The 17,322-nt window shown below is 40.6% G+C and overlaps 1 protein-coding gene across 1 annotated transcript in view; it reads left to right on the forward strand.

Moving 5' to 3' along the window:
• The first annotated feature begins 200 nt into the window (after positions 1-200).
• The window catches only part of LOC134337012 (scavenger receptor cysteine-rich domain-containing group B protein), a 61,759-nt gene continuing 44,637 nt past the window's right edge, over positions 201-17,322 (forward strand). The window contains exon 1 of the mRNA XM_063031755.1: positions 201-293. Within this exon, the coding sequence (XP_062887825.1) occupies positions 201-293 (93 nt within the window). The remainder of the gene's footprint in view (positions 294-17,322) is intronic.

Below are 17,322 nucleotides of genomic sequence, written 5' to 3' on the forward strand. Positions count from 1 at the left end.
AGCTCAAATATACATTGAGTTTATTAGTTATCAAAAGAAGGGGTGTGATGTGAGTGGGAGATGACATGGCAAGGGGTTTACAATAGTCAGATATTGTCATCCAAGTCCCGTTGGTTAAAAGGGACGGGTGGAACTGATGCCAGTGAGTTTAAACGAATGTTTACTGTAAATGGAGAGCCATTGTAGGACAATTCAGCCCCATGGACTACCCATCCTCTGGTCTTCAGGAACTTCGGGGCCCTTTCCGCAGCCAGAATGAACAGAGATGTATCGGGGCTTTAGGTAAGAGGAGGGTGAGTTCTGGGCTTTGGAACTTGAGCAATAATTTATGCTTCTAATGTCTATCTGTAAAGCTTCATGTTTTGTGGGTAGCACAATTCAGGAGATGGTCATCATAGAGTACAAAGGATGCAGACAAAGGGGGAATAAGTGACCTCCAGGCTGAACAGGAAGAGCACAGAGGTAGTTCAGATGACCCCTACTCCGTAACTATTCTTCAGTTTTAAGTAATAATAGGAAATGATCTTCACCTGGGAAGTGCAGCCAGGGTCAAGACAGCAACACCATGAGTGGTTCAACTGTACAGCAAGGAATGGAAAAGGTTAAGGTGGCATTAGTTATATGGGGATTCTATAATTAGGGTAGTTGGGGGCATTTCTGTGGTTGCAGGTATGACTCCAGAAGTTCATGTTATTTCTGCCCTTTGGACAGGACCAACTTAAAAGGGAGTAAATGGAGGTATAAGATATAAGGCATGCAAATAAAATCGGTGAGTATAAGGTACCATTCACCTCATGGGATTATGACCTTGTAGTAGTAAGAGAGACGGTTGGAGAAAGGGCAGGAATTGATTCTGAATATCCCTGCATGCAAGGAGTTCAGGAGCTATGGGCACGGAGAGAAAGGAGGGTGGCTGTCTGAATAACTGAGTTTCTCCAGTTGTGCAGGAGAGAAAAAGAACAAAATCTATCTGCTTAGAATTAAGAGATGACAATATGCAATTACACTCCTAGAGCATTATCCATGAAGGTAGCAGATGATGGGAAGATTACTTATTTGTAAGGGTATTACATAAGCCTTCATCTGTTAAAGAGTAGAGATAATGGAGAAATTCAAATGTCTGCAGATAGAGTGGTACAGCAGCAAAGTAAGAGGCAATGAGACGCAGAAGTTTATGCACTCTGTTCAGAAGAGTTTCTCAATTAATTTGTTTCTGGCCCAAGACTAGCACTGCTGTTGGTCTTGATACAGAGCAAGTGGAACAGATATCTAGGGCACCATCAAGCAACAGCCTTCATAATATCGTGATAATCTGACGGTGGTGTCTGAAAAGAGGATGCTGTCCAAGTTGCATGTCATCTTGGACAATGTCTCCCATCCACTACATAATGTACTGGTTGGGCACAGGAGTACATTCAGCCAGAGACTCATTCCACCGAGATGCAACACAGAGCGTCATAGGAAGTCATTCCTGCCTGTGGCCATCAAACTTTACAGCTCCTCCCTTGGAGGGTCAGACACCCTGAGCCAATAGGCTGGTCCTGGACTTATTTCCTGGCATAATTTACATATTACTATTTAACTGTTTATGGTTTTATTACTATTTATTATTTATGGTGCAACTGTTACGAAAACCAATTTCCCCCAGGATCAATAAAGGATGACTATACCTGGGGAAAGAATATAGACTCTTCAGAGATAATTAGCCAACTGAAAATGGGCCAATTTTTAAGAGAAGTTGTGGATTTAGCCCTAATATACTGTCACCAAAATTTGGTAGTCAAAACTATAGTTGATCAATAGGAGACATTTAAGATAAAAATGTTTCCCCTTCACTGTAGTTATCTGTAAGCGAGAAAGGACCCAAAATTACAGCAAAAAGTTACTAGATGACAAAAAATAGAGGGAGGAAAAAAGAGGAGAGAGAAAAGTACTTGATTGATGTCAGATTGTTACCATAAGCTGAATACAAAGTTCAGAGCAGGAAGTAGACACCGTCAGTAGAAATACTTTGTGATGCATTAGAACACCACCATCAGAAAGAATTTGTTATGTGTTTGCATGCTGTTTCTGTAAGGGTTGTTAATGAGCAAACATGTGGTGAAAAAGAGCACAGCCTTTCGAAAATGTTGGTGTCAAATTGCAGCACTGTCTTGGGAAAGAGTGAATTAGGGAGCAAGCTCCTAGTGAGTAGCGGAACACACATTAGAAGAGATTTGTGATAGTCATAGCACTGTCATTAGAAGGGAATTGTCCTGAGATGGAGAATTGAAACAGATTCCATTTATGGTGAAATAACAGATGGCGTGCAGTGAGTTGGAGCACTGTTATTAGGCAAGATCACTGCATTTGTGTGTGATCATAAGACATGGGAGCAGAAGTAGGCAATTCGGCCATTGAATCTGCTCTGCCATTCCATCATGGCCGATTTACTATCCCCTTCAGCCCCATTCACCAGCCTTCTCCCCATAACCTTTGATGTGTTAACTAATCAAGAACCCATCAACCTCCCTATATACTCAATGACTTGGCCTCCACAGCCATCTGTGGCAATCCATTCCACAGATTCATCACTCTTTGGCTAAAGAAATTCCTCTTTATCTCTGTTCTAAATGGATATCCCTCTATTCTGAGACTGTGTCTTCTGGTCCTAGACTCTCCCACTATAGGAAACATCCTCTCCACATCCACTCTATCTAGGCATTTCAATATCAGATGAGAGCCCTGCTGGCAGCTGATGGAGTAACATCTTTTTAAACTTGCTCCTACCTTATCTATCTTTTTGTTTCCTACCAGTTTTTTGAAACCTTATTATAAATCTCAATATTGCTCTATTAAAGACTAAAGCCTCTGCAAAAGAAAAAGAAGATGAGCCTCCAACCATTTTGGAATCAATTGGAGATTTCCATAAAAAACAAAGAACAGAATTTTCTGAGGAATTTCAACATCTTAACGTCAAGTTGGACACTATTCAACAAACTCTAATTGAACATGATAAACGAATTAAGGAGAATAAAAAAACTTTGTCGATACTGGAAGTGGAATTAGAAGACATAAGGACGCTCTGCAAAAAATATCATTATCTAATGAAAAATTAACAAAGAAGATTACCAACCTGGAAAGCTGAAGCAGAAGGAACAATCTACGTATTCTGAGTCTTGAAGATTCAATTGAAGGTGCCCACCCCACAGAGTTCTTTGCAAGCTTTCTGAAGCAGCTATTCCCTGATTTATTGCCGCCTGTGTCTAAATCGGACTGCGCCCACAAGTCACTGGCACTGAAACCAAAGTCGGGGGAGCGACCTAGGTCGGTTATTTTATGTTTTCATGGATTTCATACTAAGGAGCTTTTAATCCGTCATACCCATTGAGTAGGAATGATCGATTACAACGGGAAGATGATCAGATTCATGGAAGATTATACACCGGAGGTTATGGCTGAACATGTCAAGTATAAAGAGGTTATGTCACTGCTTTATAACAAAGGGTTTAAGCCCTCCCTTTGCTTCCCCGCATGACTTAGAATCATTCAGAAAAATGGTGTGCAGAAATGGCTGGGATCAGTTGAACACGCACAGAAGTTTTTGAAAGCAGATTAATTGCGTTATATCTCTTACAAGAGCAATTATCTTTTTAATATTGGGTAGATTAGTTAAAGTCTGTCACGAGCCTTGTGGCCCTTCAGGCTGGTGCTTATGCCGGTTTCCAATGTCGGATAGAATAAGGTTTTAATGAACTTACGATTTGACCGTTTATTTAGATATTTTCTTTGATATTTTTTATCACTTTGTTGAGGTTTTTCTATATATATAATTTTTGAAATTGTTAAAATGAATCCTCTTACGTTTTGGATTTCTGACCTAAGTTTATTTTGTCTGTTTTCTCTTGGTAGGAACATAATAACCTTGAATGATTGGAGTTTTGCCAGCAGGATTTCTTTGGGAGGGTTGTCTTTAGGGTTTAAAATGGATCGAAATATTAATTTACTTATTTTTAATGTGGAAGGGTTAAATCATTCTGTGAAACGGAATAAGATTTTTACTTATATTAAAAAGTTAAGGGCCCTCATTATTTTTCTACAAGAAACGCATGTATGTAGTTGTGACAACGCACGGCTTTTTAATTGGTGGAGGGGTTTACAATTTCATTCTTTATTCAGAGAAAAATCTTGAGGGGTCTTGATTTTTATAGACAATACAATTTCTTTTGTTCAACATAAAGTTGTCTCTGACCCGAATGGGTGATTTGTCATAGTGTCAGGGAAACTAGATAAGAAATTAATTGTGTTTGCTAATGTGGATGACCCAGGATTTTTTAAGCGTTTCTTTTCATTCCTGCCAGATTTGAGTCTTTATTCTTTAGTGATGGGAGGAGAATTTAATTGTTGTCTAGACCCAGTATTAGATTATTCTTCTCCTAAATCAGCCACACCTAATAAATCAGCTTTATTTATTCAATCCTTTCTAACAAAATGTGTTATTGTTGATGTCTGGCTTTTTTTTATCCCGTCAGAAAGGGAGTATTCATTCTTCTTTCATATCCATCATTCCTATACCAGGATTGATTATTTTTTTTTGATAGTCAAATGATTCCATCAGTTCAATCCATTGAATATAAAGAAATAGCCATATCTGACCATTCTCCTGTATTTTTATCTTTAAATCTTCCTGGTTTCACTCATATGAATAGATCATGGCATCTTAATTTAACTTTGTTATCTGATAAGGACTTTCTAAATTTTCTGGAGAATCAAATTACTCTTTTTTTGAAGAAAATGCATTGGAAGAGCCTCCTAGTCTTATCATTTGGGATACATTCAAGGCATATATTAGAGGACAAATTATCTCCAATATTGCATATATTAAGAAAAAAGCTAATAAAGAGAGAACTGACAGTTAATCTATTAAAACAATTAGACCAGAAATATGCTTTGGCACCAGACCTTGAACTATACAAAAGATGTATTGAAATTAAAACTAAATATACTAAATACTAAACTTCTTATAACGTATCCAATTGAAAGCCAACTTTTAAAAGATAGAAGCCAATTCTATATACATGGAAAAAAACTGGTAAACTATTGGCTAATCAGTTGAAGACCTTTATAGCTAAACGGCAAATTAAAGAAATTTGCAAAACAAATGGTGATTTGACAACTGGCCATTTTGAAATAAATGACTCTTTTAGAGAATTTTATTCTAAACTGTATAGTTCTGATTTTGTTAAAGATAATATTGCAATGAACAACTTTTTAGACTAATTAAATATTCCTAGACTTTTGGTTGAATATCGAAAGCAGTTGGATCAACCTATTTCTCAGGAGGAAATCACTGAGGCTATATGTCAGGACCCGACGGATTCTCTGGAGAATTTTATAAGGCTTTTTCTTCATTGCTTATATGTTATTTATGTTCTAATAGGCATCCGTTAGTCTCATGAGACCATGGATTTGTGCCTTGGAAGGTTTCCAGGGTGCAGGCCTGGGCAGGGTTGTATGGAAGACAGACAGTTGCCCATGCTGCAAATCTCCCCTCTCCATACCACTGATGTTGTCCAAGGGAAGGGCACTAGGGCCGATACAGCTTGGCACCGGTATCGTCGCAGAGCAATGTGTAGTTAAGTGCCTTGCTCAAGGACACAACACGCTGCCTCAGTTGAGACTCGAACTACTGAACTTCAGATAACTAGACCGTTGCCTTAACCACTTGGCCACGCGCCAACACTATTACACTATCATGTTCTACCCTTACTGATTCCTTCAAGGTGTGTAAGTTGCCAAAGTCTTTTTATGAAGCTTCTATTTCGCTTATTCTTAAAAAGAATAAGAATCCCACTGAACGCTCTTCATATAGACCAATCTCTTTACTCAATGTTGATACTAAGGTCCTATCTAAAGTTTTGGCCTGTAGACTCGAGAATATTATACCTTCTATAATATCTGATGATCAGACAGGATTTATTAAAAATCGATACTCACATTTTAACAATACACTTTCTAATTGGTTGCCTCTCTCTTTATTATTGATTGGTCAAAATAATTTATATACCTTTTTCAAGCCGTACCTGTTTTTATTCCTAAGTCTTTTTTTGATTCTTTCTTCCTATATATGGAAGACCAGAAAACCCAGATTAAATAAAGCCCACCTTCAAAAATTAAAAAGAATGGAGGCCTTGCTCTACCCAATTTTAGGTTATATTATTAGGCAATTAACATATGAAATCTTACATTCTGGTTATATTATATTAATCATGAGGATTGTCCAATATGGGTCTTTTTGGAAGCCAACTCTGTTAAGAAATTTACTATTATTTGTCTTCTTGGATCCTCTCTTCCTTTATCTTTAAATAAATTAACTGACAGTTTGAGGATTTGGCTACAGTTTAGAAACTATTTCAGTTTATTGAGATTTTCTCTTTCTAGTCCTATTTTTTCTAATTTTCTTTTAAACCATCTACGACCGATCTGTTTTTTAGAGAATGGGATAGATTAGGCATTGAATGATTTCAGGATCTGTTTGTTGGAGGGATTCTTTCTTCTTTTCAGTAGCTCTCAGTGAAATATAACTAAACAAATACCCACTTTTTTCAATATCTACAGATTAGAGATTTTTTTAAGATCTAAACTACATATATTTCCTACCACCCCGGATAAGAACATAATAGATGTAATTTTTAATTTGAAACCTTTTGATAATGGCTCAATATCTTATATTTATGGTCTGTTGTTGGGACTGAGAATGGCTCCTTTAGACAAAATTAAAAAAGATTGGGAAAAGGATTTACAGACTTCATTATCTGATGAGACCTGGAGGGCTATTTTCAAAATGGATAATTCTTCATCATTATGTGCTTGTCATTCCCTCCTACAATTTAAAGTGGTACAGAGGGCTCATATGTCTAAAGACAAGCTCTCTCGTTTTTTTGCAGATATATCTCCTTATTGTGACAGATGTAAAAATGGAGAGGCTTCATTAATTCATATGTTTTGGTCATGTTCGAGCCTTGAAAAATACAGGAAAGATGTATTCCAAACTTTTTCTGTACGTTTAAAAGTTAATTTTAATCCGAATCCTTTGACTGCCTTATTTGGTATTGTTGTGGAAAGAGCGATAATTTTGGAGCCTTCTCATCTGCGGGTACTGGCTCTTATTTCTCTTATGGCGAGGAGGGCGATCTTGCTTAAATGGAAGGAGGTTGTCCCCCCCACTGCACATGCTCAATGGTTATGCAATGTTATGTCATGTTTGAATTTAGTTTCGTTGTTTGATTTCTGATTCCAACCAAGATTTTCAAATGCTATGGGGACCCTTTCTGAACTATTTTAAAAAATCTTTGAATTGTTATTGTTAATAGAATATAGATCTGGGCTATTATTATAAAACACTATATGGTAAAGTACTCTTTTTTTTCTCTTGTTTTTTTTTACCCACCAGCTTTGTCTTGGTAGTGGGTGTAGATTTTTTAAATAATATAATTAACCATATTATTGTATTTCATAATTCAACTAATTTTATTTGATTGATCATGAATATGGGATATCGCAATTGTATCAGTGTGATTTATATATAGTGCATTTTGTGCTACCTTATTTTGATTTATAATAAGTATCCTTATGAATTCTGTATTTGTGTATATGAAATTTAATAAAAATATTGGAAAAGAAAGAAATATCGGATAGGTTTCAATGAGATCCCCCCCACCCCCATTCTCCTAAACTCCAGCGAGTACAGGCCCAGTGCTATCAAATTCTCCTCATATGTTAACCCTTTCATTCCTGGATCATTCTTGTGAACCTCCTTTGTATCCTCTCCAATGCCTGCACATCATTTCTTAGATAAGGGACCCAAAACTCATCATAATACTCCAAGTGTGACCTGACCAATACCTTATAAAGCCTCAGCATTACATTCATGATGTTTCTGGTGGGTTGGAAAGCTAACAGATGCGCTGTCTTCAGATCACTGTGTTACGTACCCCGTAACTGGGTTGCCAAACCAGCAGAAATGGATCACTCAGTTGGAGTCTGGAGTACTAGAACTAAGAAAGTTTTATTAAAGAAACAAGCAACACAGTAATCGAAAGGATAATAAATGCAACAGTTCAGCAATGATAACCACACATGTGCACAGAATTAAGATAACAGCATCAATCAAGCTCTATCGTTGTCTAGGGGTAAATGACCAAATTTCAAAGTGACTCAAAGTTCAGTCCAGTTTAGTAGTTCAGTTCGCAGTAGTCGTTGCCATGGCGATGGACAACGTGGGGGAAGAGAGAGAGAGAACAGGAACAACTGATCATTCAGACACGGCTTCACTCACAGACCGATGATATGGCTCACAAGCAGCTTTCGGGCGAGTCCTTTGTGATGTCACCTGAGGTCACCGACTGTGACCCCTTCTCCAGATGCGGTCGATCCTCTGCAGTGAACCCGGCACCCAGGCAAGGGCGGACACACACCGGGTTCCCGCTGATCGTACCTTTCCACCCTGGCCGTTGTCTGGTACTTCCCACCGACTCGTGAGAAGCGTACCGCTTCCAGGGTCTCGTTACCTCGGGTGGCGTGTGTCCTGCCTTAGCGAACCGGTCCCTTTTTATCCCCCTGCTGGGGTATCGCCTGTCCATCACTTCAAACAGTTCAGGGTTCAAAGGGGGGAGCCGCTCCAGACAGCTCTCTCTCCCCCGTCCCTTCATTACACATCTCCAGACGCTGCTCCATTGTTCCTTATCTCTCCTTCCCCTGAGGACAGGTGGCAGACCACTTGCTGATGTCACTGATGCTAACCTAGGCCAGCAAACATCTTAATTTTATGTGTATTCTCGTCACAACTGTCATTAGGTCTGGTTTGTGATTAAATAGAAGACTGTTTTCAGAAAACAGTGATCTTTAGAAGATTTGCTCTTATAGGTTTATGGTGTGATTAGGCTTAGTCATTAGAAGGGAATGCAGAGAGACTCATTGATTTTAAGCAAGCTTTGTTATCAGAACATTGTTATTAGAAATGATCCCTTGTAAAGGCAGTTGTCTGTCTCACCACAAAACCCATATAATGTCCCATCGCAAACTCACCAGAAAACCAAGCTAATGATGCCTCTCCCTTCACTGCATTTTTCCCTTCTAATAATACAATTTCATCAAAATACAAGTCTCACTCACAACAATCTTTCCCTGATGATATTTAATTATTGTTCTCTATCAACCTTTAAATTCCTTTCCAATGAAATATATAGTAGTTCTGTCATTAGACCTGTATTGTGGTGAGTTCAACCACAATCATTGGATGCAGTTCCTGGTGATTCAAGCAATTGACATTGGCAGAGGGAATTAATGGTGAGTGAGAAAAAAAGTAATTAATGGAGTTTATGGTGTGTTGAACCCATGGCAATGAGTGTGTTAGTGTTGAGTGGGAACTAGGGGCACAGAAGCATAGTTTATTGGACTTAAGGGTTGTTGAATATGGTCCAAACACAGTCAAATCGCACTAGCCAAGGTGGACAACTTTGCTGGCATAGATATGTTGGGAAAAAGGACTGGTTCTGTGCTATATCACTATGACTCTGTTGGAAACCACTGATTTTTAAAAAATAATACCTTTTATAAGATTTGTACTTTTTAACAAGCTCATGTATTTTTTACACTCACTGGCAGAAGGCAGTACACTGTAGCAGCTAAACTAACCATTTATCACCTTTCTCATTTTCCATTGGCTACATATTAGCACGTGTTATAATTGTTTTAATTATGCTGCCTTTTTACTAGTTCATTCCTATCTAAGGAATTTTCTTTATCTTATCTATAAAAGTGATAGATTTTTCAGAGGTGCCAACTTGGCTTTTTTGTCTTTACATCTATGTGTCATAGGGAGGTGGCTAGGAACGGACCCAAGTACAAGACACAGACACTGGAGTACTAGGCACAGGACTAAGATACAGGGTGAGGGCAAGGACATGGACATGAAAACCGGGAACCTGAAACAGGACTGGACAAGAGAGCTAGGAGCCCGGGCTTGGACTCCGAGCCAGAGACTGGACAAGGACCCAGTACCTAGGTCTTGCCTCTGGCTCGGACCCCAGAACTAGGCAAGGACAAGGCTTGGCTGGCAGGCAGGATGAGGCTGAAGTCTTCAGGCTTGCGGCTAGAGGCTAGAGACTTGAGGTGAGGCTTGGCAGGAGGCTGGAGACTAGAGACTTGAGGCGAGGCTTGGCTGGAGGCTGGAGGCTCCTCCTGGGCAGGGCGTGGTACTCCTGGGCAGGGCGTGGTGCTCCTGGGCAGGGTGCGGATAACCACCTGACGGCGGCAAGGGACAGGAAGGGACAGAACCAACTGCAGGTAACGGCAAGATGGCCTGGCTTACCCGACGGAGGCAAGGGACAGGAAGGGACAGAACCAACTGTAAAGCTCAACAAGAACAGAAACAGGGTAGACAGGAAAACCTGGAGCAAGGGTCGATGGACCGGACCGTGAACCGGTATACGGACTTCACGGACTGGACCATGACACTATGTACCTCTTAGCATTAGTTCTCAGCTCTTTACTTAGTTTGCTTTGTATCTGTATGTTTGTTAGTACTCTAAAATAAACTGAAATCTTGGAATGACAAGCAGTCTTAATTCCTGAGTCCTGGAAGAACCCTAAGGGTCAGAAAACAGACAAAGATCCAACAACCCCTAGACTCCTATAACATCTTAGTTGGTATATTTATGTTGGAACAAAGAGCTGGTTCTGTAGTATGTAACTCTATGCCTTCCAGACTCCTATAAAAAGCTATTTAAAATGTTACTTCCTCTGTGTTTGTTGATAAAGCCTTAAACATTTATTTGGATCAGAGGAGGTTAAGAATGTGTACAATTGAGGTACACAAATTATAAGGAGTCCTGAGAAAGACCTATTTCCTTTGTGGAAGAGTGAAGGTATCAGGAAGGAAGTTTTAGATTAGTTCATAGAAAGATTAAATGGGACATGAGAAAAAAGATTTTCATCCAGATAATGTCAGCAGGTTGGAACTCGCTGCCTGTGCAGGTGATGGGAGGAAGACCACCACATCAGATTTGGAAGTCCTCAGAAATGTAGATAGAATACCACAGATTGGGGATGTGTGCTTTGTTATAGTTCAGTAGTCCAGTGTACCTCAAGTGTAAACTGATGTGCACCAAAGGACAGATTTCACCTTAGCTGGTGAAGAAATCGGTGAGGTGAAGTGTGAATGAGCAAGTCGTGCTTCTGTGAAATTCATTGATTCATTGTAGAATGGGTTAGCTGTGAGGGCGAGAAGTGAGGCAGGCATGAGGATCTAGAAGTTCAAGCTGGAGGATCCTTGGCCCTAGCAATTGTCCAACAGTTGTAAGGTTCTTGCAGCCATGTGTTTATGAGAGCAGAGGTGGAAGCAAACCACAGCAATGTACTGTCAGAGGCCAATCCTTTTGATAGAGTGGATTGAATTGTAGTACTATAGGGGACAGCAGTGTTAGTTGGATTTGCTTCTCCTTGCTTTGTGCTGACAAGGTTGTGATATCTGTCCAGAGCTGCAGTTAAGGACATCTTGAAGCTAGAGAGGAACTTGGAACCTGATGGGAAAGATTCATCTGTCATAGGACATAACAGGATAAGAAAGGAATTTCTGTGAAGGAATATGAGCAGCAAGGGTCCAAATATAAAATAAAAACAAGCTGACAATCTGATAATCTCTCCGTTACTAAATGAGCCACATGCAAATTAACAGAAGTCTGGTAAGATCGAAAGACTGAAGGCATGGCTCAACCAATGTTGTGGGAGAAATGGGATTCAGTTCACCAGTTACTGTGGAAAGAAGGAGCTGTTTTACTAGGACAGGATCCGACAGAAAGAGGCTGCGGCCAGTATCCCAGCCAATCGAATAATATAAACTGCAATTAAGGCTTTAAACTAAATAGAGTTGGTATGATGGAGGAGGGTGTTGTATGAGCAGAAACTTAGGAAGGTCAAAACAATAGTGTAAAGTAGCTAACCAGAGTCAGTCAGAAAAGAGCATATACGCAGAAAAGTATACTTCGAAGTTCTTGGAGCACATCCTTATCTTAACAAGGTCCATATGCTGTCAGAGTGTCAAGCAAGTGAGATCATGGCAATGTCCTGGGTGTAAGCAGTGTAACATCATATCATTACCATTACTTCACTATCTGAACTAGACATCTCAAAGATGTTTGAATCAGCCACATTTTGACAGGCACTGGTAATTACAGGGCTGACCACCACCTCTTCCACTCTATTATTCACATCAACCTGACCTAAAGCATAAAGTGCTACCACTACGATATCAATATACTGCAGAAACTCTTAAGGATCCCATAAAGACAGCGGTTCTCAGACAGCACCCCACAAACAGTTTGTTAGCTCTCTGTAGGATCCACAGGGTGTCCACAGATAAAGGGCTGCCCTGAAATTTGCTCAACTGGTAGCTGTGTTTTTCATCAAGAAGAATCAGAACGTGTTGGATGAGAATGTCCAGGAGGTTGAGTAGTTACTCAATCAGACTAGACGCTCCTACAAACCGTAATGTCTTTCTGGCATCCGAGGGTGACGCTCCATCAGAATATCCATGACAGAGAAATAGATGATAGATGAAGAGTAAACAATGGACTCTTCACTGATAGAATCAGAATGATGTGAAATTTGTTAACTTAGCAGCAGCAGTTCAATGCAATACATAATCTAGCAGACAGAGAATAAATAAATAAATAAATAAATAAATAAATAAATAAAATATAATAATAAATAAACAAGCAAATCAATTGTGTATATTGAATAGATTATTAAAAATGTACAAAAACAGAATCTGATGGCAGAGGGGAAGAATTTGTTCCTGAATCGCTGAGTGTGTGCCTTCAGGCTTCTGTACCTCATACCTGATGGTAACAGTGAGAAAAGGGCAGGCCCTGGGTGCTGGAGGTCCTTAATAATAGATACTGCCTTTCTGAGACACCGTTGCTTGAAGATGTCCTGGATACTTTGTAGGCTAGTGCCCAAGATGGATCTGACTAGACTTACAACCTTCTGCAGCTTCTTTCGGTCCTGTGCTGTAGCTCCTCCGTACCAGACAGTGATGCAGCCTGTCAGCATGCTCTCCATGGTATAACTATAGAAGATTTTGAGTCTATTTGTTGACATGCCAAATTGCTTCAAACTCCTAATAAAATATAGCTGCTGTCTTGCCTTCTTTATAACTACATCTCTACGTTGGGACCAGGTTAGATCCTCAGAGATCCTGACACCCAGGATCTTGAAGCTGCTCACTCTCTCCACTTCTGATCCCTCTATGAGGATTGGTGTGTGTTCCTTCATCTTACCCTTCCTGAAGTCCACAATCAGCTCTTTCATCTTACTGACGTTGAGTGCCAGGTTGTTGCTGTGGCACCACTCCACTAGTTGGCATATCTCACTCCTGTACGCCCTCTCGTCACCACCTGAGATTCTACCAACAATGGTTGTACTGTCAGCAAATTTGTAGATGGTATTTGAGCAATGCCTAGCCACATATTCATGTATGTACAGGGAGTAGAGCAGTGGGCTAAGTACACACCCTTCAGGTTCGTCGGTATTGATCGTCAATGAAGAGGATATGTTATCACCAATCTGCACAGACTGTGGTCTTCCGGTTAGGAAGTCGAGGATCCAATTGCAGAAGGAGGTACAGAAGCCCAGGTTCTGCAACTTCTCAATCAGGACTGTGGGAATGATGTTATTAAATGCTTGGTTCTTCAGTACTGTAAAAGCCATCAATTGCCCAAACACACAATAGCCTGTCCCAATAAAAGCCAAGAACCAGGGTGAAATCATTGGGGACAGAGGGGAACTCAAAGCCCTCAGGAAGGAGCAATTTGAAAGTCTCCTCAGCCATAATTCTATCCTTGACATGAGCACCACTGACTCCATCTCATCACAGCCTATCTGGGCTGGACTTGCCATCACTCCTGATCAACAAGAAGTTTCTATCCTAATGAGAGAAAGGAAAGGAAGGTGTTCCTGCTGAAATCCTAAAACTTGGTAGTGAGGAGCTTCAGTCAGGATAACACGATGTTGTTATCATGACCACTCTCAAGAAAGGAGACAGGTTGGGCTGTAGCAACTACAGAAGTGTCTCCCTGCTGTCTGTCCCATGAAAACATCCTCTTCAATAACAGCCTCCTTCAATCTCAATTTTCCTCTCTAAGTCTCAGTATGAATTCAATCCAGTGACATAACTTCCTCCAGGCAGCAACTCCCAGAGAGTTGCATCTTTTACCATACATTGGCTTCCTTGTCATTGCCAAAGTCACTGACTACAGCAACATCAAATATCCTCCTTGCATTCAAGTGCCCAGGCAAGATCTTGCAGAGGTTGATTGGGTAAGATTATTTACAAGGAAAGGAGACTGCATGTTCCTGTTAGGGAGCAAGCAAAGACTTCAGAGACTGCAAGTTCATGTTAAGGAGCAAGGCAGGAGTTCAGAGACTGCATATTCCTGTTAGGGTGCAAGGCAGGAGTTCAGGGCCTGCAAGTTCCTGTTAGGGTGCAAGAAAAGGCTGATAGGTTTTGGGAACCCTGTATGATGAGGGATATTTAGGCTCTGATTAAGAGCAAGAGGGAGCCACACACTGTGCCTAAGCAATTGGGAACTAACAAATCAAACTTAGCTAATGCCCCACCTCCCCCTCGTACCCCTTCCGTTATTTATTTGTATACACACACATTCTTTTTCTCTCTCTCCTTTTTCTCCCTCTGTCCCTCTCACTATACCCCTTGCCCATCCTCTGGTTTTGCCCGCCCTCCCCCTTTTCCTTCTCCCTGGGCCTCCTGTCCCATGATCCTCTCATATCCCTTTTGCCAATCACCTGTCCAGCTCTTGGCTCCATCCCTCCCCCTCCTGTCTTCTCCTATCATTTCGGATCTCCCCCTCCCCCTCCCACTTCCAAATCTCTTACTAGCTCTTCTTTCAGTTAGTCCTGAAAAGGGTCTCAGCCCGAAACGTCGACTCTACCTCTTCCTAGAGATGCTGCCTGGCCTGCTGTGTTCATCAGCAACTTTTATGTGTGTTATAAATCCTTTGATGACTACTATGAGTCCAGAAATGTACTTAAGACAGAAGTTAGGAGGACAAAAAGAGGATATGAGACAGATCTGACAGGCGAGGCGAGGCAAATGCCAAGAGATTCTACAGGTATATTGAGAGTAAAAGGTTGACTATGGAGAGAATCATATCTCTTAAATCTCAGCACTGCTGTCTGTGTGGAAGCAAAGGAAATAGGAGAGATTTTCAATAGATGTGTCTCTTCAGTTTTTGTTGTGGAGAAGACAATGGAAGCTAAATGAATGGAGAAATGAACGGTGACATCTTGGATCTTATATGAATTAACAGCAAGGACGCATTGGATGCCATAATGTACATTAAGGTGGATAAATACTTTGGGCTTGACCTGGTGCATTATCGCACCTTGTAGAAAATGAGAGAAAAAAATTATTGGACACTTCCAGAGGATTTTGCTTCATGTCTGCTCACTGGTGAGGTTCTGGAGGACTGGAAAGTGGATAATGTGGTATTTGTTTAAAAAGGATAGCAAAAATAAACAAGCAATGAAACTGCAGACCAGTAATTCAGGACAATAGTGATGGGGTAAATTGGTGAAGGGACAGGATCTACCAAGATTTAGAGAGACAAAGTCTGATTTTTGTGTGGGAATTCAAGTCCGACAAACCTCCTGGAGTTCTTTGAGGCAATAACCCAAGAGGATAAACGGGGGGGGGGGGTAATTTTATCCTTTGTAACTCCAGAAACTAATCAAAAGAAAAACCCAGAAGCCAGAATAAGCTTTGTCAACTTTGATTTAATTTAGTGAGGTGCTCATGTATGATGTGGTGGCATAGTGACGTATGCCATTTATGTACTTCTTACATATAACCCATATTTTATATATAGGCATCCGTTAGTCTCATGAGACCATGGATTTGCACCTTGGAAGGTTTCCAGGGCGCAGGCCTGGGCAAGGTTGTATGGAAGACCGGCAGTTGCCCATGCTGCAAGTCTCCCCTCTCCACGCCACCGATGTTGTCCAAGGGAAGGGCATTGGGACCCATACAGCTTGGCACCGGTGTCGTCGCAGAGCAATGTGTGGTTAAGTGCCTTGCTCAAGGACACAACACGCTGCCTCAGCCAAGGCTCGAACTAGCGACCTTCAAATCACTAGACAAACTCCTTAACCACTTGGCCATGTTCCATATAACCCATAATGAATATTGTAGACAAAGAATGCATAACCAATCAATATATTTACAATATTACTCAAATGTTAGATACACTACACTTCTCCCTGCTTAGCTATAAACTCCAACTCAGTATAGAATGCATCTCAACTCAGATATGTCACGTATTGCTCTTAGCCATCTAGATTTTGCTCGCTCTCCCGCAATGTTCACTCCACTCTCCACACTGAGGCTGTGAGACGGCCCCCAGCTGCTATGCTTCATGTCTGCGAACTTCACGCTGATTTACCCCACTAGTATGATGAACTGAGATGATGCTTTGAGGTTACTCTGCAATGCTCCAGGGATTCGGATCTAAGGGTCAATCTGTTTCAGAATTCTGTTGCTTGCTTCTATTTTTTGCACAATTGGTGTGTTTTTTCTCATTCTCTGCACATTGGTTATTATTTTTAAAAATTTTTTTTGGGGTTCTTGCTTTATGGCTGCCTATAAGCAGACAAATCTCAAGGATGGATAATTTATATATTCTTTGCTAATAAATATACTTTGAATCTCTGAACCTTTGAAATATATATATATATACATACATACACATAGTATATACTACATAATTCATCTACTATATACAGACATTCACAGCTTAGTAAATTTAAGTTTGTCCCATTAAGGCCAAAAGATTTAATTACTGTGGAGAATTTTTACTCGTGTGGGACAATGTTTTTCCTGAGGAGAGGGGGTCACTCTGCTTGGAAGGTGAGACTTGTGGCTGTGAAACAATCTTAGGTTTTGTGGCCTCTTTCGAGGTGGTTGTAGGAGTTGACTCTGGGACTGTAGGAAGTGGTTCTGTCAGCTCTGGACACCTTCCTTCTCTAACAATTGATGCTGTTCTCTGCAACAGATCGATACGTCATCTCCAGGTGACATCAGACTCATTCTCCACTGTGCAGTAGAGTGGTCCAGTTCTGACTTTAATCTTTCCGAGAACCTTTCATCACTTCTGTAGTTCTCGCCAGGACTGCTTGTCCAGGAGTGAAACATCAAACCTCCTTGTTTGAGGAGGCTTCAATTTGTCAAGCTGTTTGTCCTGCATATTCCTTCTGAGGTCGAGGCAG

This window comes from Mobula hypostoma, chromosome 23 (assembly GCF_963921235.1).
Source record: "Mobula hypostoma chromosome 23, sMobHyp1.1, whole genome shotgun sequence".
In the NCBI taxonomy this organism is placed as follows: Eukaryota; Metazoa; Chordata; class Chondrichthyes; order Myliobatiformes; family Myliobatidae; genus Mobula; species Mobula hypostoma.